Source organism: Oncorhynchus nerka, linkage group LG3, assembly GCF_034236695.1.
Source record: "Oncorhynchus nerka isolate Pitt River linkage group LG3, Oner_Uvic_2.0, whole genome shotgun sequence".
Taxonomy (NCBI): domain Eukaryota; kingdom Metazoa; phylum Chordata; class Actinopteri; order Salmoniformes; family Salmonidae; genus Oncorhynchus; species Oncorhynchus nerka.
In genome coordinates this window covers 45,399,600-45,414,755 of record NC_088398.1, presented here as the reverse complement: position 1 = coordinate 45,414,755, position 15,156 = coordinate 45,399,600, and the positions used below count along the sequence as shown (strand labels likewise).

Here is a 15,156-nt window from a genome sequence, read left to right as displayed (position 1 = left end):
TTTCAAATGGTAGTGTATTTTTCTGCAATCAAGTAAAGAGTAGGATGGCCGTGGGCTCACCTTTTGCACTACCTCCCATTATTAAAACCTAGAGATAAAACACATGGATTTCTAATGGAGGCTAAACCAAGGTACACATCGTAAATTGGAGCTGCTCTTAATTCGACTAGAACTGAAAGCAGTCATAATATGGCTTAACTTAAGAAAAGTATGAAGTGCTGCATCTGGTAATTGAACACATCCATTAGCATGCCGGCTCAGCCAAGTGACCACGGGGCCCCAGCCACGGCTAATGACGAAGATATTACCACCTTCAGTTAACTGCACGGAAAAGACTGGAAAGAAGAGTTGCTTTTATGCTCTCTAAATACCGTTTCTTCATCTCCTGGGTATTTGGAAACCTTATCACAAAAATATCCCTCTGCTGCACAATCTGTAGATAGCAGCAAGCAGCAGGAAACCAAACGGGACAGCTTAGTGAAAATAAAAACAGAGCCCTCCATGGAGAGCTGAGCCTCTCAGGAGATAATGGAGACTGGAGATTTATTCACACACAGTATCGGATCGCAGAGAGAGAGAAAGGGGATTTGAGAGGAGGACCAGGACACTGTCGCGTCCGGAGAGTCTTTCGTTTTTTGTTTTTTTACCTGAATGTTTATGGAGACATGAACCCTAGGAACAAACACACACTCACACGACACCGCCATCGGCTCCCCAATAACTTTCTACCACAGTGTTAACAGAGTGAAGATGACTTAGTTGTTTGTACAAAAAAAGGGAAGTTTCCAAGTTCCTGTTGGGAATATGGGGCAGTAGTGTAATAAGAGTCCAAAGGAGTAAACTGCTGATGATAACGAATTCTACAACACTTTTATCACAAGTCTTTGACACCTACCTGTTTTTGTCAATGGACTTGAAAACAGCTGCTGCAGAAGTTTGTTCTCTGATGTTCTCAGAACCACAACAATGTCTGCAGGGAGTGTGTCTCGGTTCTTCTCAAGAAACCCGTTCACATTGTACAACACCTGTGTGACAGACAGCACAGGGACAGTCAACTCAAACCACACCTGACAAAAGACGACCTAACCAACTGTATCAGTGGGCAAACCGCAATGAAACATACTGATCCATACATACTGCGGTGATCTATACCTTGCCAGCATAATGCTGAATTCCAAAGCAGAGCTCAAAACGTTTTGGTCTCCAGAAGTACTTGTAGCGGAGATTGTCCTCAAATTTATCTGAAGAGAAAACATATTTTGTGGATAATATAAAAAATATATGTAAACTGCTTGATCCAACATAGATACTTGCAGAGCCTTCTATGTAAGGCTTCTTTCTAAGACTTTGGTTGTTTTAGCACACATGGACTTGAATCGGTCTGCTTGTGAGGCCATGTGTATATATAGTCTCACAAGGCTATATATAGTTGAAGTTGGAAGTTTTACATACACCTTAGCCAAATACATTTAAACTCCGTTTTTCACAATTCCTGACATTTAATCATAGTAAAAATTACCTGTCTTAGGTCAGTTAGGATCACCACTTTATTTTAAGAATGTGAAATGTCAGAATAATAGTAGAGAGAATTATTTATTTCAGTATTTCTTTCTTTCATCACAATCCCAGTGGGTCAGACGTGTACATACACTCAATTCGTTTTTGGTAGCATTGCCTTTAAATGGTTTAACTTGGGTCAAATGTTTCGGGTGGCCTTCTACAAGCTTCCCACAATACGTTGTGGGAATTTTAGCCCATTCCTCCTGACAGAGCTGGTGTAACTGAGTCACGATTGTAGGCCTCCTTGCTCTCACATGCTTCTTCAGTTCTGCCCACAAATTTTCTATAAGATTGAGGTCAGGGCTTTGTGATGGCCACTCCAATATCTTGACTTTGTTGTCCTTAAGCCACTTGGAAGTATGCTTGGGGTCACTGACCATTTGAAAGACCCATTTGCGACCAAGCTTTAACTTCTTGACTGATGAGATGTTGCTTCAATTTATCCACATCCTTTTCCTCTCCTCATGATGCCAGCTATTTTGTGACATGATGTGACATGACAACATGATGCTGCCACCCCCGTGCTTCACGGTTGGGATGGTGTTCTTCGGCTTGCAAGCCTCCCCCTTTTTCCTCCAACCATAACGATGGTCATTATGGCTAAACAGTTCTATTTTTGTTTCATCAGAGCAGAGGACATTTCTCCAAAAAGTATGATCTTTGTCCCCATGTGCAGTTGCAAACCATAGTTTGGCTTTTTTATGGCGGTTTTGGAGCAGTGGCTTCTTCCTTGCTGAGTGGCCTTTCAGGTTATGTCGATACAGGACTCGTTTCACTGTGGATATAGGTACTTTTTTACCTGTTTCCTCCAGCATCTTCACAAGGTCCTTTGCTGTTGTTCTGGGATTGATTTGCACTTTTTGCACCAAAGTACGTTCATCTCTAGGAGACAGAATGCGTCTCTTTCCTGAGCGGTATGACGGCTGCATGGTGCCTTGGTGTTTATACTTGCGTACTATTGTTTGTACAGATGAACGTGGTACCTTCAGGCGTTTGGAAATTGCTCCCAAGGATGAATCAGACTTGTCGAGGTCTACAATTTTTTTTCTGAGGTCTTGGCTGATTTCTTTTGATTTTCCCATGATGTCAAGCAAAGAGGCACCGAGTTTGAAGGTAGGCCTTGAAATACATCCACAGGTACACCTCCAATTGACTCAAATTATGTCAATTAGCCTATCAGAAGCTTCTAAAGCCATGACATCATTTTCTGGAATTTTCCAAGCTGTTTAAAGGCACAGTCAACTTAGTGTATATAAACTTCTAACCCACTGGAAATGTGATACAGTGAATTATAAGTGAAATAATCTGTCTGTAAACAATTATTGGAAAAATTACTTGTGTCATGCACAAAGTAGATGTCCTAACCGACTCGCCAAAACTATAGTTTGTTAACAAGAAATTTATGGACTGGTTGAAAAACGAGTTTTAATGACTCCAACTTAAGTGTATGTAAACTTCCGACTTCAACTGTATATATACCCTGTAAAGACACTCACGCTACATTGACACTCACATAAAACCTACACACATTCACATACACTACATATGCACACACATAACAGACACACACATACTGACAAAACACACACATTTACACTCATAATTTGCATAATTTGCTGCTGCTCTGTTCTTAATTTTACTCTTATTATTATTATCTCCTGATGGCTAGCCACTTTACCCTGCCTTCATGTACATATCTACCTCAAATACCTCTTTCTGCACATTGATCTGGTGCTGGTACTGTATATAGATCCATTCTTGTGTAATTTATTCCTCATGTGTTACTATTTTTCCTTTTAGGATTACTCTTTAACTCTGCATTTCTGGGAAGGGCTCATAAACAAGCATATAACAGTTAGACTACAGCCATTGTAAACAGTGTATGTGACAAATAAAAATGGATTTGATTTGTCTTACCCACTAGGGTCTGGTCGGTGGCCTGAGGGAAGCGGCTCTCCTCATCCAGCAGAGAGAGCAGGCCCATGGGCTTCTGGAGGAACATGTCCAGGATAGGACGGTTGTCCTCATACTCCACCAGGCTGGCATCCACCCCCTCGCTCTGGTACTCCATCTAATTAAAACACACAGAATTTAGAACATTGCACAGTTAATGATTTCACTAAATAACCCAATTAAACAATCTAGGCTAAATAGGACTTGTGCATGTTTTTTATTAAAGCAACAGCACCACTGTGATGCAGAGACACTCCAGTTATGATTTCTGAAGTCAGTCGTTGAAATTATACAGAACTGTTCTGAAATAACAGATAGAGCCACGTACTAATTCATAATTTAGTTCCATTTGCAAATAACCCAGAGTCATATCACATTATTGCATCTGCTTAATTTAGATCAAAAAGTTATTTAAAATATATATTTTACTAATAAAGTGGAACCAATGGATCTAAACCGTCCTCATGTTTAAATCATTAACTTGGAATAATCAGCTTCTGTGTACCACTGGATTGAAGCCATTTCCACATTATAAAAATCCCTTTTCCGCTAAGCACTAGCGCTACATCGAAAGCAACTAATACTTCTACGTAACAAATCATGCAGGAAAGTTGCCTAGCTAAGAACCAGGAATTAAGTATGCCTAGTTAAGCCTTGGTAAAGTAAATATACCGGACAGTTTCAGAACACAGCCCCAATATAGTTCAGTTCATCTCTATTCATTTGACTGAATTAAGTGATCACTTTATAAATACCAACTCTCTCTGATTCCCTTGAGAGGAATTGCTAAAGAGCCAACATTAAGACAAAAGGACACAAGAGCAAAAAGTGCTCTTGATTAATGTCTATACAGTGTTGTCAGTGAAAACGAAAAGCTCTCACACTCCAGGGTAAAAAGCTTAATTAAATCAATTAAAGATGCACTATGCAGAAATCGCTCTGCCATTTCCTGGTTGTTAAAATTCTAATAGCTTGCCTAATTTAAGTTTATGTGACAAAACAAGCAACTATAGCGTAGAGAGAGTATCATTGTACCATTAAATATATTTTCCATATCCACAAATATTGTATTTTCAGCTGTTTGAAGCTGGTGAACAAAACCGAAAGTAAAAGAAGCAAAAATGAAACTTAAGCATGGGAAGCATTCAAATAGCGCACATAGAACAGATCTACCGCTTCTTAGACTTGCTTTCAATGAGAATGACAGATTTATAACACAGATTTCTATGTGAATTTGCTCAGGTTGCCCAAAAAGTTATAATCTCTAGTATGTAAGGGTGAAAAACATTCATGTTAACGTCATATAAACGGGCCTCCCGGGTGGCGCAGTGGTTAAGGGCGCTGTACTGCAGCGCCAGCTGTGCCACCAGAGACTCTGGGTTCGCACCCAAACTCTGCGTCGCCACGGGGCGACGCACAATTGGCCTAGCGTCGTCCGGGTTAGGGAGGGGTTGGCCGGTAGGGATATCCTTGTCTCATCGCGCACCAGCGACTCCTGTGGCAGGCCGGGTGCAATGCGCGCTAACCAAGGTTGCCAGGTGCACGGTGTTTCCTCTGATACATTGGTGCGGCTGGCTTCCGGGTTGGATGTGCGCTGTGTTAAGAAGCAGTGCGGCTTGGTTGGGTTGTGTATCGGAGGACGCATGACTTTCAACCTTCAGTCTCTCCCGAGCCCGTACAGGAGTTGTAGCGATGAGACAAAATAGTAGCTACTAAACAATTGGATACCACGAAATTGGGGAGAAAACGGGGTAAAATAAAAAATAAAAAAACATCATATAAACACTCCGTGATTGATGAACAAGCCGGCATGCTATATCGCAACATTAAATATACAAAATGATGCTCAACAAAACGTGTACTACACACAACAAAAGGACATTTTCAGCAAAATCTAGTATACCTTCAATTGTCACTGTTAATGGAGTTACAGAAACAATTCATCTAGATTCTCTAAAACATGAGCCACCCCATCTGCAGGCTCACCTGTTCCAGGGCAAAAATGTGTTGGTTGAAGTAAAACTGAATCTGTTCATTTGCAATGTTGATGCAGAGTTGCTCAAAGGAGTTCTTCTTGAAGTTCTCGAATCCAAAGATGTCCAGTATTCCCACATTCATGCCACTTTCTGCCACACTTCAAAGGGGAAAACCGGGATAGACAAATAAAATTCATCTTGTGTGGAACTGTGTGAAACACATTGACTTATGAAACTTTAATGATGAAGCAAGTCCAACCCAAATACAGAATATTTTGATCTGAATGGCTAATTCTACTGTTACGGGGGAGTCCTAATGAACTTTTAAACAAAAGTGCTGAAAGTTCAGAGATCCTTGACTATGATCAGTTAATCATAAACTGTTAATTGCTGGGCAAGGGTTGTACAAACAGATTGATATTTAACTGTGATCGACACAATCGACACAATACTTCATGTATACTAGATACAGAGCTTACAAGACATACGCACAGATTGATTTCACTTTTTATTGCTAAGATCGAGTGACATCATTTCCCATAATCCCTTTCATTAACAAGACATTCGAGGTCACCTTTTGTCTTGGTTAACAGGTTATTAATGGCAATAACAGAGTGTACAGATGACTGAAGTGGAAACAGACCCTGTGGGCCTCTATACAGCTCAGAGAGAGAAGATGACTCCCTGACAGTCCACGCTCACATTTATGAGGGAATTATTTTGGATCAATGAGCAAACCTTTACAGTCTCTCTGAAGTCTTTTTAATCATCAGAATATTATTTCCTCAGCACGTAACTCTGCATAAAACATTTACTCTACTTATTTTTCTCCCTTTCTTGTCTTGTGATGTCCATTGCTATTCTACTCCACGTGTTTGGTTCTCTACTCAGACGTAAAGGTCACTAGAGCTTGATAATATGCAGCAGCATCCACACACACGGTAGTGTGAAGCACAGTGCAACAACCAAAAGACAAAGAGACCTTACACTTACCAGATATTCATATCAGGCTGCAGGAGGGCATTGATGCGGTTGACTATCCAGCTGAAGAGGCGTCCGTACAGAGCCTTGGACATGGCGTCCCGGACATCGGTGGCTTTGTCTACAGTATTGGTGCGGATGATTGTCTCTCCACGGGTCACCACACAGTGGGACGTCAGGGCCTCCGTGAGCTCCTCGGGGCCGATGCAGAGCAAGGCCGCAGCTGAGGGACAGGGCAGGTACATGTCACAGTCACACAGAGTAGCAAGGAAACAACCATTCAGCCATATTGTGTAAATACAAAAAGAGGTGGGAATGTTACTATCAATTCTTAACTTGAACAAGAAAAAAAATAGTGTTTGCTAATAATACTGAAGTACAGTTGTCTTACCATTTTCCAAGGCCTCAACATTAGGCACTTCACTTTTATCAGTCTGGTGTTGGGAAGTAATGGCAGTGAATTCAATATTTCCTGTATTCAAAATGGCGCAGAGAATTCTGTATACAGAATTGACCTCCTGTTAAAAAAGGGAGCACAGAAATCAGTGTACAGTGAGTGTAGAAATGTTATGGATATTTAGACACAGTACCAGTCAAAATTTCGGACACACCTAATCATTCAAGGGTTTTCATTTATTTGTAATATTTTCTACATTGTAGAATAATAGTGAAGACATCAAAACTATCAAATAACACAAATGGAATCATGTAGTAACCAAAAAAAGTGTTAAACAAAACACATTTCTATTTTAGATTCTTTAAAGTAGCCACCCTTTGCCTTGATGACAGCTTTGCACACTCTTGGCATTCTCTCAACCAGCTTCATGAGGTAGTCACCTGGAATGCATTTCAATTAACAGGTGTGCCTTGTTAAAAGTTCATTTGAGGAATTTCTTTCCTTCTTAATGCGTTTGAGCCAGTTGTGTTGTGACAAGGTAGGGTTGGTATACAAAAGATAGCCCTATTTGGTAAAAGACCAAATCCATATTATGGCAAGAACAGCTCAAATAAGCAAAGAGAAATGACAGTCCATCATTACTTTAAGACATGAAGATCAGTCAATCAGAAACATTTCAAGAACTTAAAGTTTCTGCAGTTGCAAAAACCATAAAGCGCTATGATGAAACTGTCTCTCATGAGGACCGCCACGGGAAAGGAAGACCCAGAGTTACCTCTGCTACAGACGATAAGTTCATTAGAGTTACCAGCCTCAGAAATTGCAGCCCAAATAAATTCTTCACAGAGTTCAAGTAACAGACACATCAACTGTTCAGAGGAGACTGCATGAATCAGGCCTTCGTTGTCAAATTGCTTCAAAGAAACCACTACTAAAGGACGCCCATAAGAAGAGACTAGCTTGGGCCAAGAAACACAAGCAATGGACATTAGACCGGTGGAAATCTGTCCTTTGGTCTGATGAGTCCAAATTAGAAATATTTGGTTCCAACTGCTGTGTCTTTGTGAGACGCAGAGTAGGTGAATGGATGATCTCCACATGTGTGGTTCCCACCGTGATGCATGGAGGAGGAGGTGTGATGGTGTGGGGGTGCTTTGCTGGTGACACTGTCTGTGATTTATTTAGAATTCAAGGCACACTTAAAAAGCATGGCAACCACAGCATTCTGCAGCGATACACCATCCCATCTGGTTTGCGCTTAGTGGGACTAACATTTGTTTTTCAACAGGATAATGTCCCAACACACCTCCAGGCTGTGTAAGGGCTATTTGACCAGAAAGGAGAGTGATGGAGTGCTGCATCAGATGACCTGGCCTCCACAATCACCCGACCTCAATCCAATTGAGATGGTTTGGGATGAGTTGGACCGCAGAGTGAAGGAAAAGCAGTGCTCAGCATATGTAGGAACTACTTCAAGAATGTTGGAGAAGCATTCTAAGTGAAGCTGGTTGAGAAAATGCCAAGATTGTGCAAAGCTGTCATCAAGGCAAAGGGTGGCTCCTTTGAAAAATTTAAAATATATATTTTGATGTGTTTAACACTTTTTGGGTTACTACATGATTCCATTTGTGTTATTTCATAGTTTTGATGTCTTCACTATTATTCTACAATGTAGAAAATATTAAAAATAAATAAAAACCCTTGAATGAGTAGGTGTGTCCAAACTTTTGACTGGTACTGTATGTTCTCAGACAAGGAAAATAAAAATAATGTTCACACATTTGCTTTTAAATGAACAGAGAAACTGTACCTACCTCGTCAGTGAAGCCAATGATGCGGAAACAGTCCTGAATGGCATCAAACTGCTCCTTGTACAGTTTACTGGAGACAATGTCCTGCATCACTTTGCCATGTTGATTTTCAATATATCTAGACAGAAACACAGTTTTCAGTGCCAGTTTCTGCATTAGTCAAGTGATAGGAAATAACTCACTATATTCAGTCTGTATTGAGGTGCCAAGTAATCAAAGCCAAGTAAAGTGATGAAATGCTAACCTGGGGGGTTTCTTGTCAGGTAATCTGTACTTCTTCAGCTTCTCTTGGTGATACAGACCGGCATAGATGTAGTAGAATATGTGGAAGTTTTTCTCTCCCCTAAGAGCATAAAGAGAAACGGTTAGCCATCTAGCCAGTTAACTTCAATTGAGGATAACAGTTGTGATGAATAATATCCCTAGCACATCTTTCCATTCTTACATGGCCTGTTTGATGACCCTGGACTTCTCCAGCAGGTACTCTGAGATCTTGGCCCCCATGACGGCCCCGGTGGGGGTAAACTTCATCTCCAGGTACTTCCCAAAGCGACTGGAGTTGTCGTTAATGGCCGTGCACGCGTTGCCAAACGCCTCCACCAGGGGATTCACCTGGAGGATCTTCTCCCGCAGCGTCCGATTGTTTGCCTGGGATCACAGTCAAAAAAACAAACATTTTGGGGGGGGTGGGGGCATAACTCCCTCCAGAGACAACACAAACTAGATGTGTAGGACCGAATCAATCAGTGTCCAGTCTGTCCATTCAATAATGAATTCCACTGAGGTTCAATATTTATGAACATGAAGATGGACTGACAACACCAGATTTTTTAGTAAACAAGCAGTACCTTTCCCAGAAAGGTGAGATGCTGGACAATCAGATGGGCACTCTCTGTCTTCCCAGCTCCACTCTCTCCACTGATGATGATGCACTGAAATATAGGGACACAACATCGGGATGTTTAGGGACTCATCATCGGGATGTTTTTAACAAGCACATCACTAGATCTCTAAACAAGAAGATGTTTTTGTTTAATGCCAATGATAACATTATCCATATGAACCGGCATATCACTAAATAGGACTTCCTCACACAAAGTGTATCCCCCCTCAAGTACCTGGTCTTTGCAGAAGGTCACCATGCCCTGGTATGCTGCATCAGCAGTAGCAAAGATGTGGGGAGGATTGTCTGCTCGCTTCACCCCATGGTACAGCTTAGAGAACTGTGAACAGACACCCCACATTAGAATATCAATACCGTTCTGTCTTTACAGAGGTGTGAAGAGGAATTATGGCACACAATGGCACTGCCGTAGCAAACAAACCTGTGGCGAGTAGATGCTTAGAGTTTGAAAAGGATTGAGAGCGATGAGGATGTCTCCAACGTATGTGTATATCTGCAGCTCGTCATATCTCTTCGAGAGGTGTTTGATGATGGTCTCCTGCGGAGAAGAAGAACACATACAGTGGGTACCGTGTACAATACCTACATTATTCACATACCATCCTCTAGTCCAACAACAACGAAGTCAAAGTATGAAATCTTACCTCATCTAAAAACTCCAGGTTCACCAGATCATCATCAGGACTTGTCTCTATTATGAGTGTTTTACGAGTATTGATTCTTTCATGCCTGTTGGAGTAAAGGAGATAATACTGGGTTAGAAAGCATTACAGTGATGAAAGAATACAGATACATTACTAATACTAATCTGGATATAAAATCAATTCATCTAGATGGGTTGCCAGTTGGCCCATAAGGGTGTTCCCCAGGGAGATCTCCACCATTATCACAGGCTGTGATTGCTCTTCATCTCCGTTTGACCCATCACTCTACAATGGGGCCTACCGGTCAGAGGTCAGCACGGAGGCAACTGCCTCATTGGGATTATGCAAACCCCCAAGGGCCTATTGCGGTGATGTTTGTTTGTTGGTGTGTGTGTGTGTGTGTGTGTGTGTGTGTGTGTGTGTGCGTGCATGTTAGTGAATAGATTAATCAGCACTTTTGTCAAGAACATCAAGCTCTAAAATAAGTTATCACCACTTAAATATTGCACCCAGAAATTCCAGTCAAGTTCAGATACCAAACCTAACATGAACAATGAAATGGACCAACATCTCAGTCACAGAGTGTATCTATTCTATGATAATAAATAATAGATACACTGAGTGTACAAAACATTTCCATGACATAGACTGACCAGGAGAACCCAGGTGAAAGCTATGATCCCTTATTGATGTCACTTGTTAAATCCACTTCAATCAGTGTAGATGAAGGGGAGGAGACAGGTTAAATAAGTATTTTTAAGCTTTGAGACAGTTGAGACATGGATTGTGTATGTGTGCCGTTCAGAGGATGACAAGACAAAATATTTAAGTGCCTTTGAACGGGGTATGGTAGTAGGTGCCAGGCACATCAGTTTGAGTGTTTCAAGAACGGCAACGCTGCTGGGTTTTTCACGCTCAACAGTTTCCCGTGTGTATCAAGAATCAGGCTGTTCTGAGGGTAAAAGGGGATGCAACTCAATATTAGGAAGGTGTTCATAATGTTTTGTACACTCAGTGTATATGAAGTGAATAACATAATAGTAAATCCATCCTACGAGTGAACAATGATTTCCCATTTTGGAAGATTACATATCACAGCATAGGCACAGACACATGCATACACACAAGATAACATACGTACTATACACACACATACACATGGATTTTGTGTTGTAGATATGTGGTAGTGGAGTAGGGATCTGAGGGCACACACTTAGTGTGTTGTGAGATCTGTTATGAATGTATTGTAATGTTTTTTAAATTGTAGGACTGCCTTAATGTTGCTGGACCCCAGGAAGAGTAGCTGCTGCCTTGGATCCATAATAAACACAAATATTCTGAGTAGAAATCCTACAGAAGTTCAACAGGGAAACATAATGTCACAACTGCCAATGGAACACTGTGTAGTATGGAATCCTCAACACGTTCTTCTCCAGAGACATCCCTTCTGAAAAATATTAAAGGCCCTCAGCTTGTACCTTCTCTTACTTCGGAGCATGATACATGTTGTAAACCATTCCAACTACTTAAATCTGCCTATCTCCTGTCTGTGCACTGTGCTGATCTTTGGCTGATCTTTGGCACCAGTGACTAAAACTGGGAAAGCACAGTTCATTTTCCTTCAAGCCTCTATTCTCATTATGCACTTTCACTGTGGACAGGGACATAAGATCACCATCTCACCACACACACACACTGGAGTAAACACACACACCTGACATGGAATCAAGACTCTCGCTCATTCAATGGCATGTGCACTTAGCTCTTTTCTTTAGGGACATGGAAAAGTATTCCACAGATTATTGGGGAAATAACAAGGTAAACAGATTAGTTTTGCAATCACAAACAACAGATTTGGAATAAAAGCTCATGGCATACCAGTTATAAATCATTCAAAATTCCTAATTCAGTGATAATGCGACCTGCAAGGTTGAACAGTTAGCATTTTCCACAAGTAAATCAATCGGAGACTAAAGTGTTTTATTCCCTCATTGGTTTAATCATATGGGTGGAGGGCTGCTCTGTTCTAAATGCTCCACGTTGTCACACTGTTAAAAGATCCATTGGGATAAAAAGCTTTTCTTAATCTAACGTTGAGTCAGCACAATCACTCATATCAAATTAGTTCCACTCCCCTAACTTCTCTTTAATCACATCATTTTCATAACTTCGGCTACACATCATACACTATATATACAAAAGTATGTGGACACTCTTTCAAACTAGTGGACTCGGATATTTCAGCCACACCCATTGATGACAGGTGTATAAAATTGAGCACACAGCCATGCAATCTCCATAGACAAATATTGGCAGTATAATGGCCTTACTGAAGAAATCAGTGACTTTCAACGTCAGTTCATAAAATTTCTGCCCTGATAGAGCTGCCCTGGTCGACTGTAAGTGCTGCTATTGTGAAGTGGAAACGTCTAGGAGCATCAATGGATCAGACGCGAAGTGGTAGGTCACACAAGCTCCCAGAACTGCAGGGTGCTGAAGCACACAGCGCAACACTCACTACCAAGTTACAAACTGCCTCTGGAAGCAATGTCAGCGCAATAACTGTTCGTCGGGTGCTTCAGAAAATGGGCTTCCATGGTCAAGCAGCCACACACAAGCCTAAGATCACCATGTGCAATGCCAAGAGTTGGCTGCAGTGGTGTAAAGCTCGCCGCCATTGGACTCTGGAGCAGTGGAAATGCGTTCTCTGGAGTGATGAATCACGCTTCACCATCTAGCAATCTGACGGACAAATCTGGATTTGGCGGATGCCAGGAGAATGCTACCTGCCTGAATGCATAGTGCCAACTGTCAAGTTTGGTGGTGGAGGAATAATGGTCTGGGGTTGTTTTTCATGGTTCAGGCTAGGCCCCTTAGTTCCAGTGAAGGGAAATCTTAACGCTACAGCATACAATGACATTCTAGACGATTCTGTGCTTCCAACTATGAGGAAACAGTTTGGGGAATGCCCTTTCCTGTTTCAGCATGACAATGCCCCCATGCACCCAGCAAGGTTCATACAGAACTGGTATGTCAAGATCGGTGTGGAAGAACTTGACTGGCCTGCACAGAGCCCTGAACTCAAACCCATCGAACACCTATGGGATGAATTGGAACGCCGACTGCGAGCCATGCTTAACCGCCCAACATCAGTGCCCGACCTCACTAATACTCTTGTGGCTGAATGGAAGCAAGTACCCGCAGCAATGTTCCAACATTATAGCAGCAAAGGGGGGACCAACTCCTTATTAATGCCCATGATTTTGGAATGAGATGTTCGACGCAGGTGTCCACATACTTTTGGTCACGTAGTATATCTGTTACACTAGTTTGGACGGACACAACAGTTGAAGGAAATGAAACCCTGCCACCCACTGGTGGGAAAACACATCTCATCTCAGCATTTCATCCAGGTCACTCTGTCTTGCCCCATAGCATTGTCACTCCACTGTATATTAATTAATCAGCAATATATATAACATCATTTGATTGATAGATTTAACAGATGTCATCTCAGAGAGATACATCAATGAGATCTGCAGAGGGGATTGTTTCAGAATTCTTTAACTGAGAATGTTAGCATTTCTCTGAGTAGACGACACACTTACTTGGTCTTGAGTTTGCAGCCCAGGTCTTGTTGCTCGCAGATTAGTGTGGACAGCTGTTGACCGAGAGCCATTTCTTTGCCATGGGCCTGCTTAATGAAGGGGTGTTCCAAGAGGTGGGTCACAGACGGACGAGTCTCAAAATCCTTTATCAGACACCTGTGTAGCGAAAGAACACAATTACAACATCATAATACATTTTTAAAAAGTCAAAGTACAACCTTTTTTTGGGGTTTAAACCCTCTGTTCACTAATTCACTGTTCACTAATACCTGAACATTTTACAAAGCGGATTTTTCTGGATTATCTCTGACACAAGTGTGTTCAGTAGGGTGCTTCTATGGATCTTCTCATCAGTGCTTCTGTGTCTGGGTGACTGACCAATGTGTCCCCTTTGTGAGCACCACATGGTCTGGTCATCACCATGGCCCCCAGTGCAAACAGGTCTGTTTCTGGATCGCTCCTATCTGCTCCTTGCAGTGTTTACTCAGAGCCCACTTTTTGTCATAGTGTTCATATCCCAGCAAATCGGGAACATTCCCAGAACATTAGCTAATATTCCCATTAAGTTCTAGTTAGGGTTTTATCTAACATTAGGATGGGAACATCCCCAAAACATTGTTTTTTATACAAATAAAAAGTATAATTCTCAAAATGTTTTAAATAAAATATGCTTGGAATGTTCTCTTAACATTCACTAAAATGTTGTGCACAACGTCTGTAACAACTGCCACAGAATATTTCCCAAACGTTCTCATTAGGATTCCAGGTAATGTAATAACACAATGTACCAGTAATGTTTTAGAACATACTGCTGCAACAAAATGTGAGAGCAACATTCTGGGAACAGGCGTATGTTTTATACAAACATTGTATAATGATCAGCACAACTGGACAGTTTTTTGTGTTATGAAAATAACATTTGCAGCAACATAACGAATGTTCTGGGAACTTTCACAGAACCAATTTTGGTTAGCTGGGATGTCACTATTCTACAGCCTTTACATTATGATATAATCAATATGAAATATTTTCAAACCAGAGGCAATACATTGTTGTTCAAATAACTTTATATCATAAGTAAAATATTTTGTAAAATGTGTAGTCCATGGACATGGTGTGATACCGTTTCAAATGGTGAAGGTATTTAAACCAGCTGCCTAGCACTCAATTTGAAATGTATGTTTTTTTTAAACAAAGTTATTCTGAAAAGACGTTACCATTAGTCATCGCACTGTATCTATCCCTTCCATTCAGAATATCCATCATTCCGTACCTAATCTAAACACTTAAATGCCTGAATATGTTTTGGTGTACTGCAACAC

At 41.2% G+C, this 15,156-nt stretch overlaps 1 protein-coding gene across 4 annotated transcripts in view; it reads right to left on the bottom strand.

Moving 5' to 3' along the window:
- The window catches only part of myo3b (myosin IIIB), a 107,215-nt gene that overhangs the window by 64,409 nt on the left and 27,650 nt on the right, over positions 1–15,156 (bottom strand). For all 4 annotated transcript variants that reach the window (XM_029633478.2, XM_029633484.2, XM_029633487.2 and 1 more), the window contains 14 exons: positions 13,835–13,990; positions 10,227–10,311; positions 10,004–10,120; positions 9,797–9,901; positions 9,527–9,610; positions 9,124–9,326; positions 8,923–9,021; positions 8,682–8,796; positions 6,862–6,988; positions 6,483–6,693; positions 5,500–5,647; positions 3,478–3,631; positions 1,153–1,241; positions 896–1,025 (listed from right to left, as the gene is read on the bottom strand). In XM_029633478.2, the coding sequence (XP_029489338.1) occupies positions 896–1,025; positions 1,153–1,241; positions 3,478–3,631; positions 5,500–5,647; positions 6,483–6,693; positions 6,862–6,988; positions 8,682–8,796; positions 8,923–9,021; positions 9,124–9,326; positions 9,527–9,610; positions 9,797–9,901; positions 10,004–10,120; positions 10,227–10,311; positions 13,835–13,990 (1,823 nt within the window). The remainder of the gene's footprint in view (positions 1–895; positions 1,026–1,152; positions 1,242–3,477; positions 3,632–5,499; positions 5,648–6,482; positions 6,694–6,861; positions 6,989–8,681; positions 8,797–8,922; positions 9,022–9,123; positions 9,327–9,526; positions 9,611–9,796; positions 9,902–10,003; positions 10,121–10,226; positions 10,312–13,834; positions 13,991–15,156) is intronic.